The sequence below is a fragment of the Crinia signifera genome, chromosome 6 (assembly GCF_055691185.1).
Source record: "Crinia signifera chromosome 6, ASM5569118v1, whole genome shotgun sequence".
Lineage (NCBI taxonomy): Eukaryota > Metazoa > Chordata > Amphibia > Anura > Myobatrachidae > Crinia > Crinia signifera.
Window position 1 is genome coordinate 17,868,416 of NC_139222.1, and position 22,278 is coordinate 17,890,693.

At 45.8% G+C, this 22,278-nt stretch overlaps 1 protein-coding gene and 1 non-coding gene across 7 annotated transcripts in view; one reads left to right on the top strand and one right to left on the bottom strand.

The window, feature by feature from the left end:
- Positions 1-5,001: 5,001 nt before the first annotated feature.
- Positions 5,002-22,278, bottom strand: part of LOC146010028 (uncharacterized) — a 38,221-nt gene continuing 20,944 nt past the window's right edge. For 3 of the 6 annotated variants that reach the window (XM_083150844.1, XM_083150840.1, XM_083150845.1), the window contains exons 4-8: positions 16,334-16,431; positions 15,901-16,243; positions 14,292-14,389; positions 13,971-14,214; positions 5,002-12,573 (exon numbers count right to left, since the gene is read on the bottom strand). In XM_083150844.1, coding sequence (XP_083006970.1) covers positions 11,150-12,573; positions 13,971-14,214; positions 14,292-14,389; positions 15,901-16,243; positions 16,334-16,431 — 2,207 coding nt within the window. In that variant the 3' untranslated portion in view covers positions 5,002-11,149. The remainder of the gene's footprint in view (positions 12,574-13,970; positions 14,215-14,291; positions 14,390-15,900; positions 16,244-16,333; positions 16,432-22,278) is intronic. The other 3 variants (XM_083150842.1, XM_083150843.1, XM_083150841.1) reach the window with 3 other exon arrangements.
- Positions 6,187-6,316, top strand: LOC146012813 (U8 small nucleolar RNA). The gene has a single exon (XR_014445813.1). It is a non-coding gene; the product is annotated as a U8 small nucleolar RNA (small nucleolar RNA).

Consider the following 22,278-nt stretch of genomic DNA (forward strand, 5'->3'; position numbering starts at 1 on the left):
ACCTCAAATTCCTCAACAGAGCCTATGTATTCCAGCAGCACAGGAGTAATTTCATCCCTGGTGACCTGGGTCTTTGCCCTAAATGTAAAATGAGAGGCGCCACTTTCTTCCACAATTCCTGGGAGTGTGGGTGGATTCAAATTTTCTGGAGGAGACTGTTGGGTTTCCTGAATGTGCTATTCTCCCTACAACTGACTTACGACCCACTCCCCATACTCTTCCTTTTACTTTTGTAACTGGACCCTAGGACCTAATAAAAAAAAGAATCATACGATTGATTACATTGATATTAGTTTTGGCTAAAATATTACATAGTTACATAGTAGGTGAGGCTGAATAAAGACTTGCATCCATCTAGTTCAGCCTGGGTTTATAATAGCTTGTCCCTTGTTGTATAGTATGTTCTGATATTTTAGAGAAGGATTATGTTTCTTATTTGTACCCATGGATATTTTTAACCAATAAATGTTTATCCAACCTTATTTTAAACGTATTTATTGTGTCTGCCGACACCACTTCTCCAGGAAGAGAGTTCCAAAGTTTGACTGTAAAGAAATTTTTCCTTATAGATGAACAAAATCTTTTTTCCTTCTAAACTAAACTTGTGCCCAGGCATCATAGATTCCTTTCTAGTAGAAAAAAGGGTGTTTGACAGTTCCTTATATTGGCCCCTGATATATTTGTACATGTTGAGCATGTCCCCCCCTTAAACGTCTCTTCTCTAATGTAAATAGTCCCAGATTGCTTAATCTCTCCTCATAGCTTAAATTCTCTATTCCCCTAATAAGCTTTGTTGCTATTTTTGGATTTTTTCTAATTCTATTATGTCCTTTTTATAGTGTGGAGCCCAAAATTGTACTCCATATTTGAGGTGAGGTTTAACCAATGCTTTGTACAGTGACATAATTACTTTTGAGTCCCTAGTTTCCATGCCCCTTTTAATACATGCTAGAATTTTGTTGCCCTTTTTTGTTGCTATATTACATTGAGCACTACACCCCAGTTTGTTGTCTATTTGGACTCCTAGATCCTTTTCGAGTACTGATTTACCCAATTCATCCCCACTTAGGTTATAACTAGCACACTGGTTATGTCTCCCAAGGTGCATGACCTTGCATTTATCTACATTGACCCTCATCTTCCATTTTTTTGCCCACTCATCTAGATTGTCAAGATCATTTGGAAGCGAGGTGACATCTTCTGATGATTTAATAGCTCTGCTCAGTTTTGTGTCATCTGCAAAGATGGATACATTGCTGAGTAACCCCATCCCAACATTGTTTATAAAAATATTAAATAAAATGGGCCCTAGAACCGAACCCTGTGGCACTCCACTTAATTGGCTGGGCGGCCAATAGCGGCATTCGGGGGCGGAGCCGCACATGTACACAGAGTACCGTGCGGCTCAGCTGTTCGTCTGGTTCGGCTTCTCGGTTTGTTTTTTTGCCAAGAGACCCTTGGACTACGTCGCACTGGGACAGGTGAGTATGGTTTCTTTCCATAGGTTCCTCCATGGATTTCGTTGGACCCGGACGGCAACGGCGACAGCGACGGACCTTATATCATAAGTGTCCCCCGGCTGTGACATTACCCTGCTGGCTGGTTTGGCCTGGGGCTGGTTCTTAAAATACGGGGGACCCCTAGTCATATTGTCCCCTGTATTTTGGGAACCAGCCCCGGACCTGGAGCTGGTTGTTAAAATCGGGGAACCCCTATTTGTCGGGTTCCCTGATTTTTAATTACCGGCCCCGGCTCTTTCAGCCTGGTGCTGGTTACAGCTGTGGGGGGACCCCACGCCGTTTTTTTTATTTATTTATTTATTTAATTTTCTATTTTTTTTTACACCTTGCAGCCTGCACGGATCTGACTGATCCGTGCAGGCTGCCTCCACTAATTCGTATTAGCGGCCGTATATCCGGCCAGCTAATACGAATGGTTACACCATCGGAGGGTTACAAAGCAGTCGTATATGACTGCTTTGTACATTCCCCTCCGGAACACGACTTTGCATACGACTGAAACAGTCGTATGCAGTCGTAGGGAAAATACTAATACGAAAAACTAGGTTTTTCATATTGGTAAATTTCCCCTATTAAAGCTCCCCCTGAAGTATCCATTCCTCATCTAGACCCAAGACTGTGGACCTTTGATGCTGTTAGGTTGTTGATGTCCTGTCTCCCCTGTAGGTCAGCCTTACCCCTCCCTCCTCTCACCCCCCCCCCCCATTTTGCAGTTGTTAGTTTGAATTAGACACATTGCAGTATCTATGCATAGATTCTAGAATAAGCTATACTGATGTCCCATAAATACTCGAGTTATAAGAAATGGTCTTCATCCCACTGTTCTTCATAAATACACTGATGGACATATACCGTAACCGTTTCTATAGTGGGGCAATTTACCCTTAAGGAATGGCTTCATGATGACTCACCTGACTCTGGGACTGGTCCGGATCTTTGTCTCTCCTGGTCTGATTTGGCGCCTATGCAACAATCTTTATACCATGTGATTGCTTACAAGTTGATTGTGCTAATGCTGTTGTAACAAAAACGAACACTTGTGATGTCTTCTTTGCAATGTTTATTTTATTCATTTTATAGTTTGTAACATTGAAAAAACTTCTTAATAAAACTGTGTTTAAAAAAAAGGAAAAAAAGTACATATGATGCCTTGTGCAAGAGTCGATCAAACACTTTCACGTAAAAGATGGTTTTCTCACCCTGCTGGTTAACTGAGGTGGGTTTATGCTCAAAAAGCAAAAGTGGTCCAAGCCAAGATTGCCCGGCACCACAGCAGCAGCTTGAAAAGTCCAATTCCACAAAGTGCTCGTATCCAAGCCTGAGGAAGGGGATACAGTCCCTGAAACGCGTTGTTTGGACAGAATCCTTTGGATGCTCGAGCCTAGGCTTGACTGACTCATCCAGCCCAGCTTGTCTGCAAACACCGGTCCCTTGCTATTTCCAGAGGGACGAAGAGTAGCACTTTTTGCCCAGTGAGTAAAAGTAGCAGATGGTAGACAAGCTGCCTTGGCCACTGCCAGAGAGGCTACAATCTTATTTAGCTCCTCCCCAAAGAGGACTTCTCCTGAGAAGGGTGACACCTCTAAAGCACGCTTAGATTCTACGTCCACTTTCCATGAATGCAACCAAGCATGCGTCTAGCCACTACCGAGACGGCTGAGGCCTTGGACACCAAACCAGCATCCATCATTGCCTCAGCCTCTTTATCATGTAACATACACATATTGCATTCCTCAGACACATCCTCTGGCAGTTCAGCCTCAAGGACCTTAACCCAATCCTGTACTGCTCTTACTGCTCAAGATGCTGCAATAGTAGGGCCTGTTAACCACAACTAGGCTAAACACTGACGTTAGGCACTGTTCCGAGTGCCGATCAGTCACTTACTTAAGGGAAGCTGTTGAAGTGACAAGTAAAACAGGGTTTGACCAGGCGAGTCACATGTGAGTCCACCGGTGGTAGATTCTCCCCTAGCTTGCAATCATCCGCTGGGAAAGTATACTGGTAGATTACCATTTTAGATGATCAGAGTGTGGAAACTCAGATCTAACCACTTTACGTGACTTAAACATGTCTACTTTTATTTGCTAGCTTCTTCAGACAGGAACACTCCCCGTATCGTGGTTATATCCTCTTCTGTCCCAGGTTCCCCTTCAGAGATATCTCCCTCATCATTATCCTCGGTCTCCCCCATACGACTCAGTAGTGTCTGTCATTAAATTTTACTGAGAGGACAATGCCTGTTTAAGCTGTTTTGAACCCTGCGCAGTAGCTGGAGGTTTCTTTTGAGAAGCCAGGGACTGAGTGAACGATTGCATTGTATTAGACAATGAATCCATCCACGGTTGAGTCATTTTGCACAACCATTGGGGGGTCAGGACCTGTGACGGGTGTCAGATGGTCCACCACTGTACCCAATAACTAAGTAAAGGCCACCCATGGAGGCTTCTGCTGGGCCCGAGGGGCAGATGAGGGGCCTGCAGACAGGGCTGGTGCCAGCCCTGTCAGCGCCCCAGGTTCCCCCTGATCATGCTCCCCCCTCTCCCCCACTCAGACGGGGGGGGGGGGAGTATTTGCACCACCCGCAGATTCAGATTACCGCACTCCATAGGGGGGTGTGCAGTTGCTCCCAGCAGGTTGCCTCTCTGCGACATCACCAAGGCTTTTTATTTCTGCTCTCCTCTGTGGCTCAATACCGCCCTCCAGTGGCCCTGCCTGCAGGAATATGACAATTAGCACAGAGGCTACAATGTCCTGATCAGATAGTCCCGCTATGGATGATGTGCATGAACGCAGTAGTGGGGAATCTGCTTGTTGGAGTTTCTGTGAAAACAGAATGGTGTACCAGCGCGGGCTTGTGAAGAAATTATTACTACTAAAACAGTATCTTTTACAATTTATTTAAATTTTAATTCATTAGCTGTAATTAAAATGATGGAATTCCATGTATAAAAATTTGAAGAATTTTATGGACATACAATAATCAAATCAATAATCATCACTGTATAATTCACCAGTTGTATGGGGCATATTACCAAGCGGACTTCAAAGGTTAATGGTCTCTAATTTAACAGCAGGTGAAGCACCAGGTGGCCAATTTGTCCCAAAGAACATAGGTGGAATATGAGCCTCTGATGGGGTGAATGGTAAACCTGAATGACTTTTGCAAGTCTGACGCTGCCTCCGATTGTCCTCCGGATGGGTTGTTTGTATGGAGATGAGTGATGGTACTGTCCGTATTCTTGGATCGCCCACAGTGAAGGTGGAATTGAATATCCAAATGTGTAAAAGCTCAACGCGTTTCCCTGGAATTGGTCTCCCAGCTTCCTTCTGCTCCTGAGGAAGCTGGGAGACCAATCCCAAAGTGCAATGATCTGCTGGATATAGTATCCCCGGGTAACCACAATCACTCTGACATCATACAATAGGGCCCGGAGTATAAAAGGGAAACCATGCAATTGTTAGGGGCCACACTCGATGGTTATATTTTAGGTTTTTATTAAGTACAATCTATTGTGCAAAACATTAAAGCAGATGCTAAAAGGACGGTTCTAGTACAACATGTATAATACAGAGTAATAATAAGGGATAGGCAATATAACAGCTCATACCTAGAAGACTGCATACACATGGTTCTACCTCTCTCTCTGCTCTATATCATGGCCTGTAGGAGAGGTTCACAAAGGACAATGGGCAAACGCAAGTTGATTGACAGGCGCTGGGCGTTTGGGGGCATAATGCCGGCATTTTCTTGTAGTGCCCTAGATATGCGGGCGGTTCCAGGCCATTGGCAGGGAGGGATGCTGATGCCATCAGTGGTCCCGATCTCCTCACAACCATCGCACTGCAGAGTAAGTCTCAGCTTTCGTAGCACTACACATGGGGGTGTGGGGGGGATTCAATTGATGGTTGAATTAAGTTCTGTCACTTGTTTCTATAACTTTCAGAATGAAACAGGGTATTGCTACATTCCGTGACTATTGCCCGCATGTGAATGGTCCTGATTGCTGTGAGTAGGAGGGATGGGAAATGTTTAGCACTACAGATGGATTGGATTAAAAAACATGGTCTGTATCTGTACACAGGACACACATACACCTATACAATGCAATGAAACATATAATAAATACAGTATGGAGGCAAGATTAGAGCTCAATGATAAAACTAAAACAATAAAAATATATAAAAATGGAGTTAAGGGTTTGTGAAAAAGGCGAATGTTCAAACCTGCAGCTAGTGGCTCGTTAGTAGCTGAGAAATGCGCCAAAAACGGCTTCTTCCCTGGGTGCTGGAAACGCCAGTGCAGGGAATCTGAAAGTTTTAGTGCTATGAAGCGTTACCCTGTGTACACATTCTCTGATATATTATATGTATATATATATTACTGTGGTTCATATGCACTTCATTACCAGCTCTTCAATGTGAGAGCTACGGTACAGCGTGCGCTGGGCCTCTCTGAGTCTTTGTCCCACTGGCTTGTTAAGCTATGGTGCACACTGTAATAAGTCACTTGTGATGAGGAAGCATGAGTGAATTTATCAGCCATGCATGTCGCCCCGTCTCAGGGGGGGGTGCCCCCTCATCCTAGTGGGGGGCAGCAGGCAGACTCCCAGGTGTCTGTTTGGGCCAGCAGTATTAAATCAAGGCTGGAGAAGGTGTCCTCACATCATTAGTGAGGCTGATCCTTACCTGTTCCTCATGGAAAAAAGACATGATAAATGAGGGATACTGAGTATGTGATTATTCCAATCCCCAGCACCATCCTGACCGACCACCGCTGTGTGTGTGGTTCTGATACACTGAGGATCACAGTTTGCTCCTAACAAAGATGCTTAGTAATGCACAGAAGGAGTTAGGTGCCATTAATGCACACAACTGCTATGGCGGTGTCTGGTCGCAGGACCCTCTGGCTGTGCCAGTGGGTCGCTGGTAATGACTCCAAGCGCAGTGTGGAAGACCTCTCTTTTACTAGATGTCCCTTCTTGGGAGGAAAGAGAAAAATACAAAACTACAGGTTCTGGCCCTTTAATAAAGAAAATAATAATAATAATTGGCTTAATATAAAAATAAAATAAGACAATCCACTGCTGCTGCTGCTGCAAGTGTTTAGGGAGTCTGCTTTAACTCCTGCTGGGATTGAGAGAAGAGTTGAGGGTTTAAACACCATGCGGGTCTACAGCATTACGGTCGACAGTCATTAGGTCGACATGGGTCCAGGTCGACATAGAAAAAGGTCAACATGGTTCTAGGTTGAAAGGTCATTAGTTTGACAATCAAAAGGTCGCCATGGGGTTTGTCACTGTTTTTGGAGCCGACATGTGCCGACAGGCGGTATTTCATGCCCTACCATCCACTAGGGCGCGGTGGGAGAATAAAATAGTGTGCCGAGCGCAGCAAGCGATGCGAGGGGATGCGGTGCACTTGAAACTGTGTCCATGTCGACTGTGTTGACATTCAGGTAAAAAAAACGGTGAAAAACCCCATGTGGACCTATTGACTGTCGACATAGACATTGTCGGACGAATGACCTTTCGACCTAGAACCATGTCGACCTTTTCCCATGTCGACCCAATGACTGTCGGCCATCACGCTGTAGACCAAATGTTCCCAACCCCTGCACAATGCGTGTACCTGCCACACGCTAACTGGCGGTTTGTCTGATAGCGGCTTTGCCTCCCTTAAAAACCTGCTCATTTTGAATAGGGGCTTCTGTGGTAAGTACAGGAAGCCCTCCTCCTTTGCAGCACATTCCAGTGCAGCTGCTGCCAATCCCTCCACATGACTGCCTGGCACCTCCGCGAGTCCCCTCGCAGTGGGTGCTCGTCTGGTGCTACAGCGGACTACCAGCATTGCCGGCAGATTGGATGATCTTGTGACAGGAAATTCATGAGCTGGTTCAGTCAGGAGGTAGCGATTCCAGTCCCTCCTCAGGGACGAGGTTGGGGTTATTACTCACACCTATTGGTGGTTCTGAAGCCGAATGGCCCGGTACGCCCAATTCTCTTTAAAGTCACTCAACCCATTTGTGTAAATGATAAAGTTTAGAATGGAGTTCCTGCAGGCCGTAATTACGAGAGTTTTGGCTTCCTGGATGTAAAGGACTCCTTCGGTCTGTCGACCGCCCTGCACATATTCACCAAGGTGATGGTGGAGATGATGATGATTCTTCTCAGGGATGTGTCATCCCATCTCTAGATGATCTGCTATTGAAGCTCGGTCAGAAGAGGCCTTACAACAGGACTTACTGGTGTCCATGCGAACCCTCACAGACCACGGTTAGTGGTTGAACATAACGAAGTCCTCCCTGATACCACCCAAAGACTTCTCTATCTGGGAATGGTTTTGGACACTGTATAACTGAAAGTGTTTCTCGCAGGGACAAGATATCTGCCATTCAGCTGCTCCTTGTGGACATACTGGCACAACGTCAGATTTCGGTGCTTTAGTGCATCAGGTTGCTCGGAAAGATGGTGGCCTCATTCGAGGCACTCCAATTTGGGAGATTCCATTCCAGGTTATTCCAACTGGATCTTCCGAGCAAATGGTCTGGCTCTCATCTTCACATACACCAGAAGATTGTGTTATCGTCCCAAACCAGATTGTCCCTACAATGATGGCTCCACACTTCCAACCTGCTGGCGGGCAGGATATTTGGTATCCAGGAATGGATTCTGGTCACCACAGATATGCCAGTCTTATGGGTTGGGGGGCTGTGGCGAAGGGGAGGGCCTTCCAAGGGAAGTGGACCTTCTTGTAAACAAAGCTCCACATCAACAGCCTGGAGTTGAGAGCAGCGTATTATAAACTACTGGAAGCAGCTCCTCTCTTGGTCGGTCATGCGATTCGCATACAATCAGACAACATGACGACAGTGGCGTTCCTAAACGTACGTAGAGCAGGTCCTATATGCGAGAGGTGACAAAGCTCTTGTCCTGGGCAGAAAGGAACATTTAGGCCCTCTCAGACATTTTCATTCCCAGAGTGGACAACTGGGAGGTGGACTGCCTCAGTTGCCACAACCTTAACTTGGGGAATGAAGTATAAAACACCAATTATTTGTGCTCTTGTGGCTCAGTGGGGGACCCCACAGATAGACCTGATGGCATCCAGACACAACCGGAAGGTGGCAAGGTATTACTCAAGAACAAGAGACCCTCAGGTGGAGGCAGTGGAAAAATTGGTTGTTCAACCTGGTCTATGTCATTCCGCCAATCCCGTAGGTGGCTCCGGTTCTCAAAAATATCCAAAATGATGGAGTCTAGACCATTCTGGTGGCCCCGGATTGGCCAAAAAGAAGTTGGTATGCCATCCTTCTGGCCATGCAAGTGGACGACCCGTGGCATCTCCCTCTACAAAGAGACCTGCTCATGCAAGGTCCATGCGTCTTCCGGGCCTTAGAGCAACTTCGTTTAACGGTCTGGAGATTGAGCGGCAGATCCTAGCGGAAAAAGGCTTTCATGCATCGGTGACTACCACGATGATGCAAGCCGGGAAGCATGTTACTGCATCGCATTACCATCACATTTGGATGAAATACGTGGGATGGTGTGAAAACTTTAAGTTTTCTCTGGCTGAATTTAAACTGGACAGATTCCTCCGATTCTTACGGTCTGGGTTGGCTTTGGGCCTATGACTGGGTTCAAAGGTTTCGGCCTTGTCCATCTTCTTTCAGAAGAAGCTGGATAATATTCCTGAAGTACAGACGTTCCTTCGAGGTGTTTTGCATATACAGCTTCTATTTGTGTCTCCCACTCCACCGTGGGCATTAGATGTCATCCTGTCGTTTTTACAGTCCTCCTGGTTTGAACCTTTGGATAAGGTAGACCTGAAGTACCTCACTAGGAAGACTGTGGTCTTGTTAGCCTTAGCCTCGTCTAGGTGGGTCTTTGAATTAGGGGCATTAGCCTGTAAGAGCCCATATTGATCTTCCATGAGGACAGGGCGGAGTTGCATACCAACCTGTGTTTTCTCCCTAAAGTGGTGTCTGCATTCCATTACAACCAGCCTGTTGTGGTTCCGGCTAGTGGCCCTCAATCTGAGGTCCCAGCTTCTCTCTATGTGGTTAAGGCTCTCCGGGTGTGCGACCAGAGTCTTTAAGACAAAGTGTCTCTTTGTTCTATATGATGCTCAAAAGAAAGGATGTCCTGCTTCCAAGCAATCTATTGCACGATGGATCTGTGCAGCGATAAAACAGGCTTATGTTGTGGCGAACCTTCCAACACCTTCTGGGGTGAAAGCCCATTCCACTCGTTCTGTGGGGACTTCCTGGGTGGCAGCTCGTGGAGTCTCGGCTCTCCAATTATGTAGGGCCTCTACATGGTCCAGTCAACATACATTTGTCAAATTTTACAAGATTGACGCCCAGGCCGGGGATAATACTCAGTTTGGGCAGGCAGTGCTGCGACAATCTCCACACGTTCCCTCCCATTCTGGTGTCTTTGGTATGTCCCCATCGTCATGAACAATTCCCTGTTTCCCATATGGATGTAAGAAAAAAGTAGGATTTTAATACCTACCGGAAAATCCTTTTCTCTGAGTCAATATGGGATACAGGGCGCCCACCTCTGTGCGGAGTTCTGTTGTTGTTCTCACTGGTGTGAGCTGTTGGGTCACTCAGGTGACCTCCTGTTACTTTTGTTCTCACTCAGGTGACCAAAGGTGTATTGTTGTCTCTACGGTGACCATTCGTTAAATCTGTTGTCGCTTTGGTGAACAGCTGTACTTTGTTGTCACTAAGATGACTGTTTATTCAATTGATGTCATTATGATGACCAACTATTTTTGCTATGGTACTGAGGCGACCACTTGTATTCAAAGTAATGAGGTCACTTCAGCGACCACAGAATAACTAGTGATCGTTGTTGTTTGGGTGTGCTGGATGAATCTCACCAAATATTATATTACACATACTGTATTCCTTCTCATATTCGTTTCTTCTCCTTCGGCACAGTTTTCTATTAACTGGCTGGTGGGAGGGGATGCAGAGGGGAGGAGCCAATACACCCAGTGGAAAGTTTTGTATGTGCCCGTCTCCTGTTGATACCAACTTTTCCCCATTATCATGAACGATTCCCAGTATCCCATATGGACTTCGAGAAAAGGATTTACCGGTAGGTATTAAAATCACATTTTTACCCAGCAATCCATCTGTAGTGCTAAACATTTCTCATCCCCTCCTAATCACAGCAATCAGGACCATTCACATGCGGGCAATAGTCACGGAACGTAGCAATACACTGTTTCATTCTGAAAGTCATAGAAACCACTGGCAGATTGTATTTATATTGCAACAACATCACACTGCCTGATTACCATCACTCCGCCCCACTACAGCATGTTAGAGATAGGGTAATGAGCACTGTTTCCCACAACAAACCATTTCTATATAACAAATCAGGGAGATCAGCCTGAGCCCCAGCAGCACTACCCGGAGCTTATATAGAAACATAACAACACACTCGGTGCGCAGGGAATCACCACTTTTACTTGAATTAATTTCTTCCTTTGCACAGCTGCAATAGCATTTGTAGACGTGCATATGGGCGGGAATGTACTTGTATGGCGTGTTGTGCACCTGGTCGCTGGGCTCTGAAAACTCACGGCCCAGTGATCAGGTCTGAATTACAGGTCTAAGAACATGGAAATGGCTTCTCACCGGTGTGACTTCTCTCATGTCGGACAAGATGGTATTTCTGGGCAAAAGATTTTTCACACTCAGAACATGGAAATGGCTTCTCACCTGTGTGAGTTCTCACATGTCGGACAAGCAGTGTTTTACGGCCAAAAGATTTCCCACACTCACAACATAGAAATGGCTTCTCACCTGTGTGAGTTCTCTCATGTCGGACAAGATCTGATTTCTGGCCAAAAGATTTCCCACACTCAGAACATGGAAATGGCTTCTCACCTGTGTGACTTCTCTCATGTCGGACAAGACTTGACTCCTGGGTAAAAGATTTCCCACACTCAGAACATGGAAATGGTTTCTCACCTGTGTGAGTTCTCTCATGTTGGACAAGCTGTGATTTCTGGGCAAAAGATGTGCCACACTCAGAACATGGAAATCGCTTCTCTTCTGTGTGAGTTCTCTCATGTCGGAAAAGCTCTGATTTCCGGGTAAAACATTTCCCACACTCAGAACATGGAAACGGCTTCTCACCTGTGTGAGTTCTCTGATGTGGGACAAGCTCTGATTTACTGATAAAATATTTCCCACACTCAGAACATGCAAATGGTTTCTCACCTGTGTGACTTCTCACATGTCGGACAAGGTATGACTCATGGGAAAAAGATTTCCCACATTCAGAACATGGAAATGGCTTCTCACCTGTGTGAGTTCTCTCATGTATGACAATCTGTGATTTCCATGAAAAAGTTTTCCCACACTCAGAACATGGAAATGGCTTCTCTCCTGTGTGACTTCTAACATGTTGGAAAAGATTTGATTTCTGGGCAAAAGATTTCCCACACTCCGAACATTGAAATGGCTTCTCACCTGTGTGAGTTCTCTCATGTATGACAAGCTGTGATTTCTCGGGAAAAGTTTTCCCACACTCAGAACATGGAAACGGTCTCTCACCTGTGTGAGTTCTCTCATGTCGGACAAGATCTGATTTCTGGGCAAAAGATTTCCCACACTCAGAACATGGAAACGGCTTTTCACCCGTGTGAGTTCTCACATGTTTAAAAAGATATGAAGTGCTGGTAAAACATTTCCCACACTCAGAACATGGAAATGGTTTCTCGCCTGTGTGAGTTCTCTGATGTCTAATAAAAACTGACTGATTTATAAAACATGTACCACATTCAGAACAGTTAAATATGTCAGCACCTGTATGAGCTGTTCTATGTGTAGCAGTATCTGAGTTACCAGGAGAACAGTCCTCAGGGTTAGAAGTATCAGGTGATGTATCTGCACTGTGAGGCACTGGCTGTATATTTAGGGTAATGGAGGTGTCTTCTGGAGAATCCTGTGTGATGTTATCTTCTGTTTTATAATCTGGAGACAGAATAAGACGTCCCTCCGAGGTATTCCTGCTTCTGTGTCCATCTGCTGGAAATAACATACAGATATAGAGATATCGCTCTTTCCCTTTCCCCTCACCCATTTCATACTATTAGTGAGTACAAGTTATTCCGTTATAAATACTTTCCTACAGTACTAAATATCATGCAGCAAATAATGGGTTTTATGTAGATGAGGTAACCCTTATTATATTAGTGCATTGGGAGACACTGAGGTATTGGGAGCCGGGCAGTGTAAGAGAACTGTAAGACTGGGTGTCACTATTCTGCCTAACAAAGCCCCTAAAGACAGAATAGGAGTAATGAACAGGGGAGAGGGGATAAACACTATTCAGGAATGAGAACAACAATCCTAACAAGGAGAACAGTAATATAACAGAACAGAAACAAAGAGCATAAAGGGAAGGCATAAGGGATGCCCCAAAGCTGGTCCTAAGGGCAAGCTGGCATCTCTGGGTTACCCAAACTGGTAACATTGGGTAAGAGCTGCACTGAGGAGCAGGTGACAGCCCAGCTGTAGTGACAGAGGAGGGTGCGGGATAAGAGGATGCTGTAGTGACAGAGGAGGGTGTAGGATAAGAGACCGCTGTAGTGACAGAGCAGGGTGCGGGATAAGAGGCCGCTGTAGTGAGAGAGGAGGGTGCGGGATAAGAGGCCGCTGTAGTGACAGAGGAGGATGCAGGATAGGAGGCTGCTGTAGTGACAGAGGAGGGTGCGGGATAAGAGGCTGCTGTAGTGACAGAGGAGGGTGCGGGATAAGAGGCCGCTGTAGTGACAGAGGAGGGTGCGGGATAAGAGGCCGCTGTAGTGACAGAGGAGGATGCAGGATAGGAGGTTGCTGTAGTGACAGAGGAGGGTGCGGAATAAGAGGCCGCTGTAGTGACAGAGGAGGGTGCGGGATAAGAGGCCGCTGTAGTGACAGAGGAGGGTGCGGGATAAGAGGCCGCTGTAGTGACAGAGGAGGGTGCGGGATAAGAGGCCGCTGTAGTGACAGAGGAGGCTGCAGGATAAGAGGCCGCTGTAGTGACAGAGGTGGGTGCAGGATAAGAGGCCGCTGTAGTGACAGAGGAGGGTGTAGGAGAAGAGGCCGCTGTAGTGAGAGAGGAGGGTGCGGGATAAGAGGCCGCTGTAGTGACAGAGGAGGATGCAGGATAGGATGTTGCTGTAGTGACAGAGGAGGGTGCGGGATAAGAGGCCGCTGTAGTGACAGAGGAGGGTGCAGGATAAGAGGCTGCTGTAGTGACAGAGGAGGATGCAGGATAGGAGGTTGCTGTAGTGACAGAGGAGGGTGCGGGATAAGAGGCTGCTGTAGTGACAGAGGAGGGTGCGGGATAAGAGGCCGCTGTAGTGACAGAGGAGGGTGCAGGATAAGAGGCTGCTGTAGTGATAGAACAAGGAGAATATGAGACTCTCTGTAATACTCACCTCTGCTAATATCTGTGGGGATTTCCTCATTCTTACACAGCTGGTCACCAATCACATCCGTCTCTTCTCCCTCTGTATCTTCTACCTTGATATCAGTCACACCCGTCTCTTCTCCCTCTGTATCTTCTACCTTAATATCAATCACATCCGTCTCTTCTCCCTCTGTATCTTCTACCTTAATATCAGTCACATACGTCTCTTCTCCCTCTGTCAATTGTACCCTAATATCAGTCAGGCCTCCACCCTAAATAAGAACAGTTTATTAGTGTATGAGACACACACAGCTTCTCTACAGATCATGTAGTGGTACATCCCACCTACCTGATCTTCCTGTGGTGTTCTGTGAGTCTCCTCTGTACAGTCCTGGTAATACAGAGGACGGAGACATCTCTCTGGGGTATCTCTGTTACTGGGCCCATCTGTAGGAGACACACAGTGACTGAGGACATGGTATATATGTGATTATCCTGGGAATACAGAGGACGGGGACATCTCTCTGGGCTATCTCTGTTACTGGGCCCATCTGTAGTAGACACACAGTGACTGAGGACATTGTATATATGTAATTATCCTGGGAATACAGATGACGGGGACATCTCTCTGGGGTATCTCTGCTACTGGGCCCATCTGTAGGAGACACGCAGTGACTGAGGACATGGTATATATGGGATTATCCTGGGAATACAGAGGACGGGGACATCTCTCTGGGGTATCTCTGCTACTGGGCCCCTCTGCAGGAGACACGCAGTGACTGAGGACATGGTATATATGGGATTACCCTGGGAATACAGAGGACGGGGACATCTCTCTGGGGTATCTCTGTTACTGGGCCCATCTGTAGGAGACACGCAGTGACTGAGGACATGGTATATATGTGATTATCCTGGGAATACAGAGGACGGGGACATCTCTCTGGGGTATCTCTATTACTGGGCCCATCTGTAGAAGACACACAGTGACTGAGGACATGGTATATATGGGATTATCCTGGGAATACAGAGGAAGGGGACATCTCTCTGGGGTATCTCTGTTACTGGGCCCATCTGTAGGAGACACACAGTGACTGAGGACATGGTATATATGTGATTATCCTGGTAATACAGAGGTCGGGGACATCTCTCTGGGGTATTCCTGTTACTGGGCCCATCTGTAGGAGACACGCAGTGACTGAGGACATGGTATATATGTTATTATCCTGGGAATACAGAGGACGGGGACATCTCTCTGGGGTATCTCTGTTACTGAACCCATCTGTAGGAGACACACAGTGACTGAGGACATGGTATATATGTGATTATCCTGGGAATACAGAGGATGGGGACATCTCTCTGGGGTATCTCTGTTACTGGGTCCATCTGTAGGAGACACACAGTGACTGAGGACATGGTATATATGTGATTATCCTGGTAATACAGAGGTCGGGGACATCTCTCTGGGGTATTCCTGTTACTGGGTCCATCTGTAGGAGACACGCAGTGACTGAGGACATGGTATATATGTTATTATCCTGGGAATACAGAGGACGGGGACATCTCTCTGGGGTATCTCTGTTACTGAACCCATCTGTAGGAGACACACAGTGACTGAGGACATGGTATATATGTGATTATCCTGGGAATACAGAGGATGGGGACATCTCTCTGGGGTATCTCTGTTACTGGGTCCATCTGTAGTGACAGAGGAGGATGCAGGATAGGATGTTGCTGTAGTGACAGAGGAGGGTGCGGGATAAGAGGCCGCTGTAGTGACAGAGGAGGATGCAGGATAGGAGGTTGCTGTAGTGACAGAGGAGGGTGCGGGATAAGAGGCTGCTGTAGTGACAGAGGAGGGTGCGGGATAAGAGGCCGCTGTAGTGACAGAGGAGGGTGCAGGATAAGAGGCTGCTGTAGTGATAGAACAAGGAGAATATGAGACTCTCTGTAATACTCACCTCTGCTAATATCTGTGGGGATTTCCTCATTCTTACACAGCTGGTCACCAATCACATCCGTCTCTTCTCCTTCTGTATCTTCTACCTTAATATCAGTTACATCCGTCTCTTCTTCTCCCTCTGTATCTTCTACCTTGATATCAGTCACACCCGTCTCTTCTCCCTCTGTATCTTCTACCTTAATATCAATCACATCCGTCTCTTCTTCTCCCTCTGTATCTTCTACCTTAATATTAGTCACATCCGTCTCTTCTTCTCCCTCTGTATCTTCTACCTTAATATCAGTCACATATGTCTCTTCTCCCTCTGTCAATTGTACCCTAATATTAGTCAGGCCTCCACCCTAAATAAGAACAGTTTATTAGTGTATGAGACACACACAGCTTCTCTACAGATCATGTAGTGAGAACTCACTATGGTACATCCCACCTACCTGATCCTGCTGTGGGGTCCTGCTAGTCTCCTCTGTACAGTGCTGGGAATACAGAGGACGGGGACATCTCTCTGGGCTATCGCTGTTACTGGGCCCATCTGTAGGAGACATGCAGTGACTGTCGAGATTGTATATATGTGAATATCCTGGGAATACAGAGGATGTGGACATCTCTCTGGGGTATCTCTGTTACTGGGCCCATCTGTAGTATACACACAGTGACTGAGGACATTGTATATATGTAATTATCCTGGGAATACAGATGACGGGGACATCTCTCTGGGGTATCTCTGCTACTGGGCCCATCTGTAGGAGACACGCAGTGACTGAGGACATGGTATATATGTTATTATCCTGGGAATACAGAGGACGGGGACATCTCTCTGGGGTATCTCTGTTACTGGGTCCATCTGTAGGAGACACACAGTGACTGAGGACATGGTATATATGGGATTATCCTGGGAATACAGAGGACGGGGACATCTCTCTGGGGTATCTCTGTTACTGGGTCCATCTGTAGGAGACACACAGTGACTGAGGACATGGTATATATGTGATTATCCTGGGAATACAGAGGACGGGGGCATCTCTCTGGGGTATCTCTGTTACTGGCCCATCTATATGAGGCATGCTGTGACTGAGGACATGGTATATATGTGGTTATCCTGGGAAAACAGAGGACGGGGACATCTCTCTGGGGTATCTCTGTTACTGGGCCCATCTGTAGGAGACACGCAGTGACTGAGTACATTGTATATATGTGATTATCCTGGGAATACAGAGGACGGGGGACAGTTCTCTGGGGTATTCCTGTTACTGGGCCCACCTGTAGGAGACACACAGTGACTGAGGACATAGTATATATGTGATTATCCTGGGAATACAGAGGACGGGGACATCTCTCTGGGGTATCTCTGTTACTGGGCCCATCTGTAGGAGACACACAGTGACTGAGGACATGGTATATATGTGATTATCCTGGGAATACAGAGGGGACATCTCTCTGGGGTATCTCTGTCACTAGGCCCATCTGTAGGAGACACGCAGTGACTGAGGACATGGTATATATGGGATTATCCTGGGAATACAGAGGACGGGGACATCTCTCTGGGGTATCTCTATTACTGGGCCCATCTGTAGGAGACACACAGTGACTGAGGACATGGTATATATGTGATTATCCTGGTAATACAGAGGTCGGGGACATCTCTCTGGGGTATTCCTGTTACTGGGCCCATCTGTAGGAGACACACAGTGACTGAGGACATGGTATATATGTTATTATTATTATTATTATTATTTATGTACGTTTTTTCATGAATGTTTTCCATTGTTATTCTCCCAATCCCAAAAGTGAGCGTGATATGCAGGCGAGGCAACTCTTATGTGTGATGATACATAATTAGTTGTACATTTTAAACCAAAATCATTAAAATACAAAACTATTAGTGAAATTAACTACCGACTCCAAATCCCCATCCCAAGCAAAAATGAAGTCATCAATATACCTGCCATAGAGGACCAGGCTTGCCCCGAGGTCAGCAAATTTTGGGACAAACCTGGTCCCCATAGCGGTCCTTCATACCTGTAAAAAATATTGTGAATCAAAAATGAAATAATAATGTTGAAGAATAAACTGAATTGACTGTAAAATAAACTGTTAGGACTCCCAATTAGAAAATACTCTACTGCTTTTAAGCCTAATTCTATATTGGAGTAGAACAATTCTATATCGAATGTGATGAAGTTGGAACTGTCCTTCCAATCTACAGTATATCCCTAATTTTCTCCAAAACATGTGTAGAGTCCTCAATATAATAAAGCTTTTAAATACAGCCCCTAACAGGACAGCTAGAATTTGATTGGTGGGTATGTTATCTCTTCCCACTTTAGCACTCGTTAAAGTTTAGAACATCTGCCCATTTACATTAACATAACCATGATATGCAAAGCAGGAATGGCTTCCAATGCTGCAGGTACTAATTATACAAAGAAGCCTCTTTGATGGTCTTGGAGTATAGAAAGAACAAAATTCACTCCTATGGATATGAGAGGACCCCAATAAAATAAACCTTTATAAATAGGTCATCCACCATGTTTATGTAACAGAACATAGTAATTAAGGCTGAAAAAAGATGTTAGTCCATCGAGTTCAACCTATCTGACTTGTAACTACTGACTTGAGAAAGTCATATCTGTAGGGTTCCCCTAGTGGCCAAAAATGTATCCAGTTTTGATTTAAATGAACAGTAGTTGCTGTAACCACCCCACCGGCAATGAGTTCCAGAATGTTACTGCTCTATTGGTACAGAATTTATTTTCCTCGAGCCCCAGTACATGCCGCGTGTCCTAAGTATAGGCCTGTTAGTGACCAATCATCTCCCAGTTTCATATGATTCCCAATCCTGTATTTGAACATACTAATCATATCACCTCTCACCCTCCGTTCCTCCAGTGAAAACATATTCAGCCTGGGTAACCTATCTTTGTGTTCCATGGATTTGAGACCTTCTCTGTACCTGTAAGCTAAATGTGAGCTTATATTTGTGGTTTGTAAAATGACGCGGTGACCTGGATCTTGAATATCCAGATTGGGGAAAATTATCACCACAAAGAGACCTTCACGTGCATGTCATCACTTGTAATAAAGGAAGCTGAAGGAAGCTTGAATCACCATCCAGAACACGGAAGGTGGCCCAAGAAGTATGTTCCACTTCACCCTCCCCCATATATAGGGCGATTGGTCACCATATATCTAAAGGACATTGTCATAGACATATATATGACGAAACGCGTCAGGGCGTGGCCTACGTCCCCCACCGGTGTTGGATCTTACTGCTAGCTGACGTCGCTTCTCAGGCTCCCTTCGTCTCCGGCATCCCCGCTGACCTGCACGGCAAACCAGCCTGGCGGACCATTGGAGGTTGTTCGAGTAGACACCGTTCCTGTGACGTGAGCAGCTTTGCCTTTGGCATAAATTGTCATATCTTGTGGTACCCAGTCCACAGCGATCATTTATGTGGTACGAGGCTCTTTTGTTGTGTACCTGGGATACTTTGTTTTATCCTGATTAAAACTCCTTTTAATGCACTATGAAGCGCACCTTAAGGTGGCCATACATCAGAAAGATATTGTACCCAATCATACAATCTCAACTGATTGTATGCAGATTGTGTGCACATCTTATGTACATAATCATACAATCAATCAGCAGATGGATTGTATGACTGATTGTAAGATGGATTGTATGCAGATTGTGTGCACATCTTGTGTACACAATCATGCAGTAGATGGATTGTATGATTGATTGTATGATCGATTGTGTGTAGATTGTGTGTCCAAAAACCACGAAGGACTGCCGGGGATTTCAAGGGAAATTGTACACAATCATGAGCGCAATCGATCTTAAGATCGATCTTTCTGATGTATGGCCAGCTTTTCTTCTCATCTTTGCCTAGATATATATATATATATAATATATATATATATATATATATTTTTTATGTTTTTCATCTTTATGTACATCAACTCATAATGAGAGGATACAGAAAGGGAACCCCATATTGAAGACACTGTGTTGGGTATGTTTGTAACTTATACTACCTTCCAGTAAAGCCCATATTACCATCCCTTTTTGCATTGTATTGGTTGCCAGGAGATAACACCTGAACGGTAAAATTTGCTGCTCTCCCTCCAGCGCACAATTTTTTTTTTTTAATAAAGTATTTTTTATTAGACAATAGAAAGGGAAAAAAAAAACAGTTGTACAGAACGGTATAGCACATTGGTTGATCGTATACAAAAATAATCATTCATATCCAACTTGAGATACAGCTGTAGGTCTCATACAAATGCAACAAAATATATTGTGCAATACTTTGAATATGAATAATAAAGCAATAATCAAACAATTATTGTCTGAGTCCTGTACATACTAATTATCGAAACCGTAATATCATTTTATACAACTAAAATAAGAGAAGAAAAGGGAAAGAAAAGAGAAAGGGAAAGAAAAAGAAAGAGGTATCATGCAAATACCAGTTTAGGGGGTGTAACCCACATATAGAGAGAGCATTACCTAACATACAAATAGGCAGTAAATAGGCGACACGAAACAGGATATAGTACTTCCAAGGCACATCCCTCCCTCAGTTTCACAAGCCAAAAGTGGTCTCCAGAGATCAGACCCATTAATATTAGGAAGGAGACGAGGAGTGTGGGGACTCCAACCATCTACTCCAGTAGTATTTACCAGGCCCTCCACTCTACCAATGTAGGTCCAGAACTAGCCATCCAGTTCCTAGCTATCACTACCTTAGCCAGAGGCACAATTTAACTTTTGTATATTTCAATACTGCCATCCTCTGTTCTCGGACTGAACTTTACATATAGTCTTGTAATTTCTCAAGATCTCCAGTATACATTCCCCAGTGTGCTCTCTCACAAGTCGGCTAAGTCCAGAGGACCAGGGCAGGGGACTGCGACCTGCTCGTCGGGCGCAGCTAAGTCCAAAGCTCCTTGCGGTGCTCCCTGGTGAAAACCACCGGCGAGTTAGACTCTGCACCAGTTACTGGCTTAAGCCAACTCACTGGTCCAGCTGTTCCCTGGTGTACTAGTGTATGTATTCATGCTTCAACAAACCACCTAGTTTTCAGTGCCCTCCACTGGTCCACCAGAGTCGCAGCTGGGAACACAGAATTCTCCAGTGCTGACACTGCCCAGCATCTGTCCTCCAACTCTCTCTCTGCCCAGCATCTGTCCTCCAACTCTCTCTCTGCCCAGCATCTGTGCTCCAACTCTCTCTTTGGCCAGCATCTGTCCTCCAACTCTCTCTCTGCTCAGAATCTGTGCTCCAACTCTCTCTCTGCCCAGCATCTGTCCTCCAACTCCCTCTCTCTGCCCAGCATCTGTGCTCCAACGCTCTCCAGCATCTTTTATCCTCCTCTTTTTGTCCATCTTTCCTACTTCTCTCTGCTCACCATCTGTTCTCCTCCTGTCTGGCCAACAACTTAATGCCACCCCACTCTGCCCAGCATATGTTGTTTCCCCCTCTCTCTGCCCAGCATATGTCATTCCCCCTCTCTCTGCCCAGCATCTCTCCTTCACCCCTCTCTGTCCAGCATCTGTACTCCCTATTTCGGATCAGAATCTGTTATCCCCTTTTCAGCCTAGCATCATGTTGCAACCCCTCTCTGCCTAGCATGTGTCGTCGTCCTCCTGTCTCTGCCCAACATCAGTTCTTCTGCTCTCTGCCCAGCTTCTTTTCCCCCCTCTCTGCCCAGCATCCGTGATCCCCCTCTCTCTGCTCAGCAGCCCTCCTTCCCCTCTCTGCCCAGCAACCGATATCCCCCTCTCTCTTCTCAGCAGCCCTCCTTCCCCTCTCTCTGCCCAGCAGCTCTCCACCTTCTCTCTCTAACCAGCATCTGTACTCCCTATTTCTGATCAGCATATGTCATCCCCCTCTCTGCCGAGCATCTTGCTGCCACCCCTCTCTGCCCAATATGTGTCATCCTCCTCCACTCTCTGCATGTGTCCTCCTCTTTCCTTTGTTCTGCACCTTTCTGCCACCTCTCTGCCCAGCATCAGCCCTACTCCGCCTCTCTGCCCAGCATATGTCCCCCTCCACCTCTCTCTGCCCAGCATCTGCACTTTCCTCTCTCTGCCATGCATCTGTCTCTCCCATTCTGCCCAGCATCTTGCTGCCACCCCTTTCTGCCCAGAATATAGTTGCTTTCCCCTTTCTCTGCCATAAATATGGCTGCTCTATGCCTTATATACACATAATTTGGCCTTCCTACACTTTCTCTACCTAAAATTGATATCCTACCCTCTCTGGCCAGCAACTGGTTGTCTTCTTCCTATAATTTTCACCTTGTACCACATCTATCATATCTACATAGTCAACCATTTACCAATAACACTCATTTTACCCTTGTACCCTATCA